The sequence below is a fragment of the Oncorhynchus keta genome, chromosome 3 (genome assembly GCF_023373465.1).
Source record: "Oncorhynchus keta strain PuntledgeMale-10-30-2019 chromosome 3, Oket_V2, whole genome shotgun sequence".
In the NCBI taxonomy this organism is placed as follows: Eukaryota; Metazoa; Chordata; class Actinopteri; order Salmoniformes; family Salmonidae; genus Oncorhynchus; species Oncorhynchus keta.
The window spans coordinates 3,551,652-3,567,514 of NC_068423.1; the positions used below are offsets into that span (position 1 = coordinate 3,551,652).

At 42.6% G+C, this 15,863-nt stretch overlaps 1 protein-coding gene across 1 annotated transcript in view; it reads left to right on the plus strand.

Moving 5' to 3' along the window:
- The window catches only part of taok2b (TAO kinase 2b), a 64,521-nt gene extending 48,808 nt beyond the window's left edge, over positions 1–15,713 (plus strand). Inside the window, exons 19-21 of the mRNA XM_035745077.2 lie at positions 1,428–1,640; positions 3,099–3,281; positions 10,922–15,713. Coding sequence (XP_035600970.1) covers positions 1,428–1,640; positions 3,099–3,281; positions 10,922–11,833 — 1,308 coding nt within the window. The 3' untranslated portion in view covers positions 11,834–15,713. The remainder of the gene's footprint in view (positions 1–1,427; positions 1,641–3,098; positions 3,282–10,921) is intronic.
- The last annotated feature ends 150 nt before the right edge of the window (positions 15,714–15,863 follow it).

Sequence of the window (15,863 nt, forward strand, 5' to 3'; positions counted from 1 at the left end):
TAAAATTAAATACGTTTGCTGGTATGGGTGATTTTTAATGAGACAATTGATTGCTACAACCATCAAACTAGTAGTTGAAAGGATCTTTTTATTTATTTTTTACTGTGGTGCACAATGTTATAAACGTATGGTTTTATTTATCGTTATCACATCAATTCCGGCACTTTATTGCGATATGAACTTGTCCATATTACCCTGCTCTAACGCCGTGGCTACGTCCCAATTATCTCTCCTCTATTCCAAGTGTGCACTTGTTCATTACCCTTCAAGGATTTGAAAGTAAATACATAACCATGCCCCCCCCTGCAACCCAATGTGTTTAGATTTTATGAGTAGTAGTGAACGAGTGTACACTTCAGGAGAAAGGAGATATTATTGGGACGCACCCGGTATATCTGAATTCCAAATCGACCCTAGCCTTTACAGCCTAGGCACTCTTAGATCTGAGGATTGGATAGATGTAAGCAATATGGTAACAGCTTTATCTTGTCTTCTGATTGCATGGGTGGAGTTTTTGCCACATTGCGTCGTGTATTGCAGGTAAGTGTAACGTGAAATATTCATTGGAAGACCCGCTTTCATCCAAAGGCTGGCTCATGGTGTCTTGTAGGAATACATTACTTTCTTCCTCACAATAAGTGAACAGAACACATACTGAATTGGTAGTGAATAGGATAACGAATTTGTTTTCACACACCACACCCCGCCTCACACCACTTTGTTTTTTTAGGAGAGCACATCCTATTATGGATAATAACCATTTATGACCTTACAACTTTAATTTGCAGATGTTTTCTACTGTTCCAATCATTCCCAGTCAGACATTACAAGGAGTATTTCCCAATTCTGCCTCCACTAATGCATACATACATGGGGTTTAAATCAGAGGAGTTCCACCACTTCGGGTTGGGACATGGTATACAGTAGGCAGCCATTCAATAGATGTACTTATTTTTGTTTAACTACCACAGGAAAGCAAGTGATGTTGAGGTCACTAATACCTCTGTAAAAATCGAAATGTACACTCCACAGCCCTATATAGCCTATACTTATATTGGATCTTCACATATTCAAAAGAACACGTTCAAGCACATCAGCCAAAACGGTTGTCTCTCTCTCTTTCTGTATGGGTAAGGAGACAACCAGGACACCATTATGTTAGCCTTTAAGAGTATCTTTACCAATTCTTTCTCAATTAGTCTTTCATAGATTCCTCATCCTCTGTTCTTGCCTCCTCAAAACCCATTGGAGTAGTAGGTCAGAGGGGAGGGGAGCTTGGAAGTACAATACATTTGAGAAGGAGGCAAGGAAATAGGATGCGAGGAATCAGAAAGACAAATTGAGAAAGAGCCCAAGATAAAATCTGATGTTATTAACAAAACATTCTGGGTAATGTAGTACATCATGCCACACTCTCTCTCATCCAGTCCAAAGAACTCCAGATCAAGCGTCAGTTCCAGGACACGTGCAAGATCCAGACGCGCCAGTACAAGGCCCTGCGCAACCACTTGCTGGAGAACACGCCCAAGTCGGACCACAAGGCGGTGCTCAAGCGCCTGAAGGATGAGCAGACGCGTAAGCTGGCCATCCTGGCTGAGCAGTACGACCACTCCATCAATGACATGCTGTCCACACAGGCTGTGAGTAAGGCAAGGAGATGCTGTACACTCTTTGTACCGCACCACCTCCAACCCACCGTAGCACCGTACCCACCCCAGCCTGGGCATGCGAGCCAGCTGCCTGCACTCCTGGCTGTCCCCAGATTTGACACCGTCACCCCACTTTCTTTGTCCTTGCTTTGTTACAGTATGATACCCTCTCTGCACTTGGCTAGCAAGCTACATACCCCCTGCCCTGGGTCTGGCTTCCCTTGCATGGCACAACATGGGCCTGTTCAGAGGATGATAGAAATGTATCATATAGAACAGAAATGTGTCAGAATAAGGGAGCATCATTACACCTGAGATGTTAGACCAGAGCCAGCTGTTTATTGGGCAGTTTCCAATTGAAAAAAAAATTCAGTTTAAGTGGGCGTTTCCTCTCACGTGAGCGTGTCAGTGTTTTATGGAGGAACCACAAACTCACGTGGGAACGCCTGCAGACGCAGACCTCTCACGAGAGAGGGAACGCCTACTTACACAGACCGGAACCTTCACCATGTTTTCCCCCAATGGTAAACTGCCTGAGTAAGACGTTTATCAACCATCTCTGGTTACACCCATACCTACTAGAACAGCAGGGCCGCATTCAGCGGGGCACAATGTTGTGGAATATTCAGATATAAATATATGATGGAGAACATATACTCCTCTCTGACATGAAGAAAAAGGAATCCTGTCAGCTTTAATAATGGCATTTCTATCTGTAACGTTACCCAGCGTTGCGCCCTCCTGAACAGAGCCCAGTTACATGCATCAGTTAGGTCCTCACGTAGCACCAACACACGTCCAAGACATTCAAGCAAGCCAAACCCCCTTTCTCTGTCCCTACACGACATCACATTTGCTGGCACACAGAAAGCGACATAACATCTCTTGTGTCTCGGAATACCACCGACTCACATCCACCGGCACAGATCTGCGATATGTCAAAGCCTCATGTAACTCCCTTCACTTTAGCCCCACACACCCCTGTCCCTATCCTCACCACACTCCTCCACTTGTGGGCTACTAGCCAAATGCTTATTCGCATTGTTACAAGCTATACCCAGCTCTATACAGGCTCTACTGTATTACTATCATCAATACCACAGCATGTGTGAAAAACAAACTACGACACCCTATTCATGTCACACAATACCACAATTATTTCCCCATCACACACTCATGGAAAGAAGGTGGAGGGTGCTCAACCATCACACACTCAACCACATTCACTCGGAGCAAACCCCTACTCGTCAATAATATCTACCCAAAACATTTCCATTTAGTAATTAACACACCTCCCTCACACTAAGATAGACATCCCCTTCCTATACGCCACATCCCCTGATCTGACCCTCTGTCTCCCTATGCCTAAGTACGGGTGGAACTACCTTTTCCACTTCCTCCACCTATTTTTATGCTGATGCCCCACCTTATTTGCCACTCTGACTCCAGCTCCGATTGGATGAGACGCAGGAGGCGGAGTATCAGGTGCTGCGGATCCAGCTGCAGCAAGAGTTGGAGCTGCTCAACGCCTACCAGAGCAAGATCAAGATCCACACCGACTCGCAGCATGAGCGTGAGGCCAAGGACCTGGAGCAGAGGGTGTCCATCCGCCGGGCACTGCTGGAGCAGAGGGTAGGTGTAGGGGGAAGTTGCCCCTAAACTCTGATCTGGGGTCAGTTTGTCATTTCCCCCACTAATGGTTAGAGTTGGGGGATGGGAAACTGATCCTAGATCTGTACCAAGGGGAAACATCACCCTGGAGCAAGGGGTGGAGAGATACAGCTTGTCCCAAATCACTCCCTATTCCTCCCCTTAGCCCTATTCCCTTAGCCCTATTCCCATGTATGTGTGGTCTGGATAGGTACCGTGGTGATTTTAGCATGTAAATCTTGGTGATGCAGAAAAAAACAAGTGGGATGCATGCCAGCAAAGCCACAACACTAGACAATGCACTGCTAGACCTGGCCATCAGCAGAGCCTTGTCTGGCAGCGAAACAGTTAATTCAGCCTCAGTTACTGCCTTTTAGAAAAACATAGCTGATATTGCTGACTTGCTTAAAACAAATGTACAGCGACAGAATTCAGAACATGGGCCGTTCTTAGTGTTCTCCCTGTACACCAAGTCAGAACCGTAGGATAAAAAGGGGGCATATAAAGCAGACAATGAAAGCGCTTACAATATTCGATGATTACATTTCTCTAAAACAGGTGATAGGCTACATGTGCACCACCAAGTCAGAACAGTTGGTGAAATTAAGAGGGGTAAATATACCAAATGATTAGGGTGAGGCACATGGGCTACTAATGTCTTACTACACAACATATTTCTTTCATCACATTCCCAGTGGTCAGAAGTTTACATACACTCAATTAGTATTTGGTAGTGTTGCCTTTTTAAATTATTTAATTTAAGTAACTTAACTTCCTGACTGATGTCTTGATGTTGCTTCAATATTTCCACACAATTTTCCTGCCTCATGGTGCCATCTATTTTGTGAAGTGCACCAGTCCCACCTGCAGCAAAGCACCCCCACAACATGATGCTGCCACCCCCGTGCTTCACGGTTTGGATGGTGTTCTTCGGCTTGCAAGCCAACCCCTTTTTCCTCCAAACATAGCGATGGTCATTATGGCCAAACAGTTATATTTTTGTTTCATCAGACCAGAGGACATTTCTCCAAAAAGTACCATCTTTGTCCCCATGTGCAGTTGCAAACCATAATCTGTCTTTTTATGGCAGTTTTGGAGCAGTGGCTTCTTCCTTGCTGAGCGGCCTTTCAGGTTATGTCGATATTGGACTTGTTTTACTGTGGATATAGATACTTTTGTACCTGTTTCTTTCAGTATCTTCACAAGGTCCGTTGCTGCTGTTCTGGGATTGATTTGCACTTTTCGCACCAAAGTACGTTCACCTCTGGGAGACAGAACATGTCTCCTTCCTGAGCGGTATGATGGCTGCGTGGTCCCATGGTGTTTATACTTGCGTACTATTGTTTGCACAGATTAATGTGGTACCTTCAGGCATTTGGAAATTGCTCCCAAGGATGAGCCAGACTTGGGGAAGTCTACAATTTTTTTTCTGAGGTCTTGGCTGATTTCTTTTAATTTTCCCATGTTAAGCAAAGAGGCACTGAGTTTGAAGGTAGGCCTTGAAATACATCCAGAGGTACACCTCCAATTGAATCAAATGATGTCAATTAGCCTATCAGAAGCTTCTAAAGCCATGACATCATTTTCTGGAATTTCCCAATCTGTTTAAAGGCACAGTCAACTTAGTGTATGTAAACTTCTGACCCACTGGAATTGTGATACAGTGAATTTTAAGTGAAATAATCTGTCTGTAAACAATTGTTGGAAAAATGTACTTGTGTCATGCACAAAGTAGATGTCCTAACCGACTTGCCAAAACTATAGTTTGTTAACAAGAAATGTGTGGAGTGGTTGATAAACAAGTTTTAATGACTCCAACCTAAGTGTATGTAAACTTCCGACTTCAACTGTATTTTATGCAACAGCATACAATTTTATTTTTGGACTCAACTTGTTGTGCTGTGCTCACTTGAACATGAAGGTGGCGCGGCTGTCCTTTGTGGGCACATTTTGTCATCAAAGTCAGGCATTCTCTGGATTTATGGTGCTTTCAAAACAACTGGGAACTTGGGGGGACGACGACGACAAGGTTGAATCATGATAATGTCATTGATCTTCAGGTTGTAACTCTAGAAGTGGCCGGATATATAATTCCGAGTTGGATGACCATTTAAACTTATTTTCCCAGTCGGAGCTCGTTTATTCCTGACTTCCCAGTTGTCTTGAACTCACTGAAGTCAAGTTTTCACAGTTCCGAGTTAAGTTGTTTTGAGCGCGGCACAAGTCATGCTTCATTGACAGCATGGCCAATGTTGAATGTTTATCATTTTAAACTTGGAATAGAGCCCCTTAATCCAAGATTTGGGGCCACACAGCCACTCCACTGAATAGCAGGTTCGTGATTGCTTTGCAATGCTTGCAGTTAGCCACTATCACTGATTCCTTCCAAACCACTCCTTGTTGAATTTGCGATTTCCAACTCATTGTGTAATGGTTATGTCGAATGGCCGATGAGTACCGATACATTTTATCTATAATTTCTCCATTATTTCTCTTCATATGACAAGGATTAAAAAGGATTTGCCAGTAGATTGTCGACTTGATTCATGATGATGACTGCTAGCTAAGATTGTGAAAGTATGATGTTGACATGATCAGTCCAATCAAAGCTACTGTACATATAACGTGATTTGACGTCATTTTATCTGTGGCCAATGACCTTGGATGGGCACTTCTATTGTAACTCTATGGCAGCACCCAAGGAGCTAGAATTTTCTAGCTCTACCCTTAGACTTGGAGGTGACGTAGTGTTCCCATGAGTGACAGGACACTGAGCCAATCACGGCTCAACGCTCCGTATTTTCTGATGGCTTGCCCCACCACCACAGAAAGCACTGAGCTAAGCTGAAACACCTGCATTTTGGAGCTGCCTTACTCAAGAAAAGAAAAGAGACCATGTTTGTATGAGGCTTTATTAACTCAATTATATATATTTTTTTTTACATTGTTTGCAAACTGATATGTGACGCTTATTAATGTCAAAATAACATACAAAACAGGCAAGCCCTGAATGACGGGTCACCACTAGATAGGTATAAACAGTGTAGTGAAGGGGTTTCCACCTTACATTTCTGCTCACATCAAAGGGGTTAGGGCTAAAAATAGGGTTAGGGAGCGAATTGGGACTTGAGAGTATGGCTTAATTACAAATTGACTGCCTAGTCCTGGACTTTATTTTGGATGTTTGTCAAAATGTAAATTCAAGGTTACATATCTGGCCCATTGAAAAATGCAAAGAATGTATACTTAACTCTAGCACCCCTACATTCTAGGCACTCCTGGATAGGTGGAAGCAATATTGCAACCAATCAGAGGCTATTACCAGAATCCTTGTCTATCCTCTCAGATCTACAGGAGTGCCTATCCTGGTTGTAGAGGATAGAGTTTGATTACATTTTTGGACTTTTTGAATGGGCCTGATATGTAACTATGGATCAATTTCAGTGGCAACAGAAATTGTATTTGAATTCCATAATTGTTTATTTGTATGAGGATATTGCATTTTAATGTAATATTTTAGATTTTGTAATGCACCAATTGAATTCATTATGAATTCCATTTCAATTTAATTGAATATTCTAGTAAAATATTTACATATTAAGTTTCAATTAGAGTATGTGAGCGGCGTTGATGAGCGGTCTGAAATCCCGCTCATGGAGCTTGCGAACCTCTCCTTTCCAACTGCTCCGCTAAAAACCGCTCCTTGCTCAAAGACAAAAAAAATAGTAGCACTCCAAATTCGCTCCATTCATTAAAATCACAATTTAACCAACACACATATATTTCTGTGACTACCTGGAACCTACTGTACCATTTTGTTTTGAAGTATTGAAACCAAACCATGTGATTTGAATGAAAAGTATTTTAATAAAAAGGAAAAGGTGACTAAGAAGCGCTCGCCATTTCAAATAGGCTACATGTCATATTAAACAGCATATAAACACTCTAAATAGGTCAGTAGCCAGACAGCTAGCCAAATATGGAGTGCAAATTCATTATTTTGGCTATATTATTTCTATTATTTCAAGGCTATAGGCTACAAATAAATTGTGACGCTTTTGCATGTGCGACACGCTAGGCTGGCAGGGGCATTACGCGCTCAGCATATTAATGTAATGGCAAAATGTAGATTTCCTCCTAAATAGACATACCCAAAAGTAACTGCTATTCATGTGTAATTACATGATTGACATACAAAACTTGGTATTTTTTGAAAAGAAGACATCTGGGAGATTATGATGAAATGATCAGAAGGAAGATAGGAGTTACATAGTTCAGAATACACAGGATCAAGCATACACAAAATATTGTCATTCTTTCATTGACAAGCTACAAGTGAATTATTGAGGACTTGAGCTGGCTTCCACAACATGTGAACAATATCAGAAATGTTTTTGATTCTTAGACCTAACAACTAGAAATGGGCAGATGTTTTAGTAAGTGGTGTCAGGTGTGGTCACGTGACGATTCCAAGTGTCCCTAAAACTGTCAAATGGCATATGTCTCTAAATGAGATCATTCCAGTGCTATTACATATTTGCAATCCCTAAATGCTATTTGTTCAGTATAAAAACACAATATTGACCAAATCAACCTCACTCAAATATTGTGGTGGTGTTATGGGGTATCCAGGGTACATTCAAGCGTCCTTTCAACCTCTCCAAAGTGTCCAAATGTGGTAATTGCACTTTTTTGACACACTGGATGTGCCTCTTGCTATGTCCCACCCAGGTCAACTGCATATCCCTGTAAAACATAGCATTGGCTACAAGACTGTCGAGGTGCCATAGTAGCCTACAGGCAACCTCATATTTCTTTATGTGCAAAATATATAGTCACTCGGTGTTACTAGATGTTACCATTAAGTCATATATCATCAGAGAACATTGAATTTGTTCCTACCAACCTAAGGTTTAATTTGATACCCTCTATGTAGCTATGGACCAAACACAGACCAAATTGAGGCTTACCTTGTAAGATGTTAGGTGAATACGTTATTCAAAATAAACATTTTGACTCTCGGGACTGGTGATTGACAAATAATATATCCTCATGATCTGTGGAGTCCCGGCTTTTGGTGTATATCAACGTGTTCAGTGTTTGTTTTGATTATACTTCACAACACTAACCGGAATGTAGGTAGCAGCCATCTTGAAATGAGGTCATCAGCTCGGTCTGCCCTTATAAATTTGTATGCCCATATGGTAGTAAGGCACACAAAAGATTTGAAGGCACTGTTCAATAGCCATTATACTCAGCTTTCCGCAGACACCCTGTTTTTGCAGACAGGGTCTACCTTTCTCATAACAGACTTAATTGAATAAAGAAAATCAAATGGGGTCCTCAAATATGAGAACTTTACATTTAAGAGGTACAAGATTTTGCTGTATTAAATCATTATAGTCTATAAATTGCATATATAGCCTGTGACTTAAATTAAATACAAATTTAAATGTAGACTGCCTTGTTTTAGCCTCCATCTACAGTGCCTTTGAATTCATTTTATAAACATGAGTTTGGCCAGAGTCTATGGCTTCAGGTTCATGCGATGGTGCCTGGATAGCAGGCCAGCAGTGAAGAATATCCTCTCAGCACTTGCAGAGCCACTGGGGATGCTAAACACCCTTCGGGCCACTCTTGCAGGGATGTGTATTTTTAATTACATTTTTTGTAAGTAGGACAAAAATATTTTAGGTAAAATAACCCTATCAAAACGTAAAGCTCCTTGAAAGAGGTAATATACCAGGCCTATTGCGCCAAAATCAATCATGGCCTATTGTATACAGTGCATTCTGAAAGTATTCAGTCTTATTCTAAAATAGATGAAGAAAAAAAATCCCTCATCAATGTACACACAATACCCCATAATGACAAAACAAAACAAAAACAGGTTTAGACATTTTTGCCTCCCCCCCACAATTAAAAAATATATATATATTTACATAAGTATTCAGATCCTTTACTCGGTACTTTGTTGAAGCACCTTTGGCAGTGATTACTGCCTCATTTCTTCTTGGGTATGAGGCTTCAAGCTTGGCACACCTGTATTTGGGGAGTTTCTCCCATTCTTCTCTGCAGAGCCTCTCAAGCTCTGTCAGGTTGGATTGGTAGCGTCGCTGCACAGCTATATTCAGGTCTCTCTAGAGATGTTTGATTGGGTTCAAGTCTGGGCTCTGGCTGGCTGGGCATCTGAAGGTCATTCAGAGACTTGTCATGAAGCCACTCCTGCATTGTCTTGGCTGTTGTTGTCCTGTTGGGAGATGAACCTTCGCCCCAGTATGAGGTCCTGAGTGCTCTGGAGAAGGATTTTATCAAGGATCTCTCTGTACTTTGCTCCATTCATCTTTCCCTCGGTACTCCCAGTCCCTGCTCCTGAAAAACATCCCCACAGCATGCTGCCACCACCATACTTCACCGTAGAGATGGTGCCAGGTTTCCTCCAAATGTGACGCTTGGCATTCAAGCCAAAGAGTTCCATCTTTGTTTCATCAGACCAGAGAATCTTGTTTCTCATGGTTAGTCCTTTAGCTGCCTTTTGGCAAACTCCAAGCAGGCTGTCATGTGCCTTTTACTGAGGACTGGCTTCCATTTGGCCACTCTACCATAAAGGCCTGATTGGTGGAGTGCTGCAGAGATGGTTGTCCTTCTGGAAGGTTCTCCCATCTCCACAGGGGAACTCTGGAGCTCTGGCAGAGTGACCCTCGGGTTCTTGGTCACTTCCCTGACCAAGGCCCTTCTCCCCAAATTGCTCAGTTTGGCCGGGTGGTCAGCTCTAGGAAGAGTCTTGGTGGTTCCAAACTTATTCCATTTAATAATGATGGAGGCCACTGTGTTTTGGGGGACCTTCAATGCTGCAGAAATGTTTTGGTACCTTTCCCCAGATCTGTGCCTCGACACAATCCTGTCTCAGAACTCTACGGACAATTCCTTCAACCTCGTGGCCTGTTTTTTTCTCTGACATGCACTGTCAACTGTGGGACCTTACATAGACAGGTGTGTGCCTTTCCAAATCATGTCCAATCAATTGAATTTACCACAGGTGGACTCCAATTAAGTTGTAGAAACATCTCAAGGATGATCAATGGAAACAGCAATGGGTCTGAATACTTCTGTAAATAAGGTATTTCTGTTTGTATTTTTTTATACATTTGCAAAAAAATCTAATCTGTTTTCACTTTGTCATTATATATGTGGTATTGTGTGTAGATGAGGGGGAAAAAAATATTTAATCGAGTTTAGAATGAGGCTGGGGTCTGAACTTTCCAAATGCACTGTAACCTGGAATTTTTTTGACAAACATCCAAGACATCTCAGTTTGTGTTTGTTTGTTTGAGTTTGCGTGTGTTTGTGTGTTTTTGGTTAGTATAAAAAGGAACATTTGGACTACTGGGGTCATTTCGCCGGTCCTATTTTAGGTTTATGGTTACAATTAGGTTTAGGAGCTAGGGTTAGGGGTTTCGGATTAAGGTTAGGTTTAGGGGGTTAGGGAAAATAGGATTTTGAATGAGAATCAATTGTTTGGTCCCCTTAAGGATAGTAAAACAAACGTTTGTCTGTGTGTGTTTATGGGTGTTTTCTCACATTCAACACTTCTGTGCCCTTGTTCCCCCTATTACCCACAGATTGAGGAGGAGATGCTTTCTCTTCAGAATGAGCGCTCTGAGCGCATCCGCACCCTCCTGGAGCGGCAGGCCTGTGAGATCGAGTCCTTTGACTCGGAGAGCCTCCGTCTGGGTTTCAGCAACATGGCCCTCACGGGCATCCCCAGCGAGGCCTACCCCAAGCAGGGCTACACCAACGCCCCACCAGTGTTCCGCTCTGGTGGGGGCCACTGGAGCCATGGCATGCACCCCCAGAATGCCCAGCCCCAGCCCCAGCCGCACTCGCGCCGCAGCCACAACAGTAGTAGCAGTGGAGGGGGTGGGGGTGTTGGAGGGGGGAGCAAAGGGGAGTCTTCTTCTTCTCACGGCATGGCTCTGGGGTTGGGTCTGGGGAGGGACGGGAGGGAGGTGCATCCTTCATCTCGTTCATCAGCCTCTTCTTCCTCCTCCTCCTCCCAACAACACCACCACCGCCATCACCTGCCACAGCACTACCACCACCAAAGCACACCCCAGCTCTACCGGGAGCGGGAGAGGGATAGAGAGAGGGAGCGGGAGAAGGAGAGGGACAGGGAGTGGGCCGGTGTCCGAGGCAGCGGCGACCTGGCCCACCCGCAGCACCCCCATCACTTCTCCCACAACCTGCCCTCTCGCTCCTCCTCTCAGTCCCTGGCCCTGCTGCCGCCGCCGCCCCCCGCGCCCCCCTCCATCTCGGGGCCCTCCTCGTCCTCCTTGCAGGGAGGGGTGTATGGCGGGGGGCTGGCCGTCAGGGGCGGTCCCAGCCTCATGGCCCTGAGGAACAGCCCCCAGCCACTGAGGAGGACGGCATCCGGAGGGGGACCTGGCGGGGCGGGTGGAGGCGACGGGGTGCTGAGCCGCAGCACCTCGGTCACCTCGCACATCTCCAACGGCTCCCACCTCTCCTACTCCTAAAGAGGGGGGAGGCGGTGGAGGGTGTTCACCCGAGAGAGAGCAGGAGGTAGGGAGTAGACTGGGATGGGGGAATGTAGCTACCTGTCTTACCATTGAAGTGGGTGAGGGAAAAGGATGCGGAGATGATGGTGTCTGACTTTTTTTCTGAGGTGAGGCAGGGGAAGGGAGGCGGGTAGGTATCAGTTTGAGGGTTTGCTCTTCAAGGTAGCCATGTCTTCTTCTATGATGTTCTATAATGGAATGGAGGAAGCGAGAGAATAGGTGGGAAAGTGCATGGAAAGGGAAGAGATAAAGACAACAGACCTAAAAGTGAATGTATGTATGTCGTGTGTGGTGTCCTGATAATCTAGCAAACACTTGTGTTGTATTGCTTCAGAAAGGGAAGACATGGGGAACAATAAAAAATGCTGGTTTTAGTCTGCATTCAGAAAGGTAGCTATTGTTTGAAACACATTTTATTGGTTTATAACTTATTTGTTGACAGTGTTTTGGTTTATTTTGTAGATGTGTTAAAAACAAGTGGCTCGGGACGTCCCCAAGGCCTTTAAGAAGTCTTAAAGGGATGGTGTGATGACCACGCAAGAATTACGGCTGATGTAAATGAATATGAATACACAGAATGTTTATAAAGGCAACAAACAGACCCGGTTTCATTAAAAATAATGAAAGCACCTGAAATGGAGAGAGACATTTGTATGGACAACAAAATGACCTCAAAAACTTTTCCGTCATCCATGACATACACTATATATACAAAAGTATGTGGACAACCCTTCAAATTAGTGGATTCGGCTACTTCCAACAAGTCAGTTTGTCAAATTTCTGTCCTGCTAGAGCTCCCCCGGTTAACTGTAAGTGCTGTTATTGTGAAGTGTAAACATCTAGGAGCAAGAATGGCTCAGCCGTGAAGTGGTAGGCCATACAAGCTCACAGAATGGGACCGCTGAGTGCTGAAGCACGTAGTGTGTAAAAATCGTCTGTCCTCGGTTGCAACACTCACTACCAAGTTCCAAAATGCCTCTGGAAACAACTTCAGCACAAGAACTGTTCGTCAGGAGATTCATGAAATGGGTTTCCATTTCCGAACAGCCTCACAAAAGCTTAAGATCACAATGCCAAGCGGCGGCTGGAGTGGTGTAAAGCTCGCCGCCATTGGACTCTGGAGCAGTGGAAACGCGTTCTATGGAGTGATGAATCACTCTTCACCATCTGGCCGAATCATCTGGGTTGGCGGACACCAGGAGAACGCTACCTGTCCCAATGCATAGTGCCAACTGTACAGTTTGGTGGAGGAGGAATAATGGTCTGGGGCTGTTATTAATGGTTCGGGATTGGCCCCTTAGTTCCAATGAACGGATATCTTAACGCTACAGCATACAATGACATTCTAGACTATTCTGTGCCTCCAACTTTGTGGCAACAGTTTGGGGAAGGCCCTTTCTCGTTTCAGCGTGACAATGGCCCCATGCACAAAGCGAGCTCCATACAGAAATGGTTTGTCGAGATCAGTGTGTTAGAACTTGACTGGCCTGCACAGAGCCCTAACCTCAACCCCATCAAACACCTTTGGGATGAATTGGAATGCTGACTGAGAACCAGGCCTAATTGCCCAACATCACTAATGCTCTTGTGGCTGAATGTAAGCAAGTCCCAGCAGCAATGTTCCAGCATCTAGTGGAAATCCTTCCCAAACGAGTGGAGGCTGTTATAGCAGCAAAGGGGGGACCAACTCTATATTAATGCCCATGATTTTGGAAGGAGTTGTTCAAAAATCAGGTGTCCATATACTTTTGGTGATGTAGTGCATTTATTATCTTTAAAAATGACATAGGTGTCCATGGGAGTCGCTCTAATGCATTACATAAATGTACAAAACATTTGTAAACATGACCAAAATCACATTTGAGATGTACAGTATTAGTTGTCCAAGTTTCACTGGTATTTAAAGACCAGTGCAGTCAAACTTAATTTTCCTGTGTTTTACACTGCAAAAAGGGAAATCTAAGCAATCCTAAATATCTTCTATTGAGTGATAATTTGACCTTCTTGAAAAATCTTGAAATAAGTTAAATTACTTGTATTAAGACTTTTTTAAGGTTAAAATAAGCACAATTATTTGCCAATTATGTTAGATAATTGAGCTTAGTAAGAAAAAACAAGAAAAAAACACTTATCACTCAATGTAAGATATTTAGGCTTGCTTAATGTTCACTTTTTGCAGTGTATATATATTTCCACACTGTGGTTTGAATAATATTGTGAAAAGTATGATAATGCCCTTGTAGTGTACGATATGTTTAAAAAGACCGCCTGAAATTTCAGCTTTTGTTTTGGTGACATCATCAGACAGTTAATAGACCAATAAGAATGAGCGTTCCAAACCTCTTTGACAAAAACTGCTAGTTTTAAGTTTCCCCTTCCCCACTCAAAACAGTCCTAGCAAAATTCTTGCTTGAGAAATGGCTATTCTTGTTTATTTTCTTTTAAAAACAAAAATGTATCCGTTTTATGGAGTAATAACGACAATGATCATAGTAATTTTGATATATTCAATGAGTATTGAACCCAGGATTTAGACTAAGAAAGCATTTTCTATAGGTCAATATTACCATTACTAATCCATATATAGTTGTTGTAATCTTGTACAAAAATGTGTTTTTATCTTGCAAGAAAAATGCCACTTTTGACTGTGGGCTATGGTTGAAAATGTGTAAAAAAATAGATATACATTGGATTGTCAGGTATGGTGTGTGTAACAGGTATTAATGATTATTAATAATGTTTTATTAATAATTGTTGATTATTCATGTGTGTACATGTGTTGGTTGAGTGGTAATACAGTCTAGTTATATTGCCACTTTTTTAGACAAACAAACATTATTGCATTTTAAAGACACTTGTGTAATCTTTATAAAAGGTCTGACCCCAATGAAAAGGAAGGTGACACATCCAAAAGAAGCAACATTGGTTGACATGAACATTATTAACCTCTTCTGGTATGTTTATGTTCGGTTGTTGGATTTTGAAATGAAAACGTTGGTTGAATTTTCTAGAGATTTCACGATTTATTCTACTGAGCCCACACATATTCTAGCATGAAGAACAAAATGGAGTTCAAAGATAAAGAAATGGTGCACAATTTAGATGATAATCTCACAGTGCAAACCATCATTGCAAGGTGCGAGCCACTTGTCAGTGAGCTTGTGCTGCAAGTTGAAGTAAGTTTTAAGGTTAAGGGTGGTCAACCATTTGTTGTGTAGTTAAGCCTACACTCACCAAGGCCATATTACTCAAATACTTAACTTCCCCTTTCTTAATTAAAGGGGTCTGCCTCATTCAGTTAGCTAAGACTCTGTTGATAACTAGGGATTCTGAGATGCTGTTCCTTTGTACAAACAGGGTGATTTATTTATTCAATCTCAAAAACACCAGCTCTGATAAGTCCCCCTGTAGCCTAATACTTCATGCTTGGTTTAAATCTCAGTGCATGCAGAAAACTCCTTATATAAATAAGACTGGTGGGTTTTGATATGTGGATGGATGGTAACATAACATGCTAATTCATAGGTATTGGGGGGTGGTGCAGTAAAAGGTGTTATCTTAATTTCTTAAGGTCTAGGAAATCATGATGGACATCAGGAAGAAGAGATCCCAATTCCTTTGTCACAGCCATAGCTGGTTAGATGATGATATGGACTGTTCTGTGTGGACTTGTACTTTATGGTTTGCAAAGGGGAAATTTTCAGTTAATATGTAAACATAGTTGAACATTCCAATCAGGGGATTCCAAGCTTGAGGGAAAAGAATAGGGTTCTTTAAAATGTGTTGAACAAGAAGGTAAAAGCAAAGTAATAAAAAATAAAACATGAATGATCGTAAACATTGGTGTTCCTATATTTTTTATTTGTATATATATATTATTATGTGCATTAATTTGCTTAGGCTTGAGCATATTCCCAAATTGATTGAAGGTTTATGTTTGTCATCATTGCATCCTGCATGTTTATCTAGCCTATACAAACCAAGAACA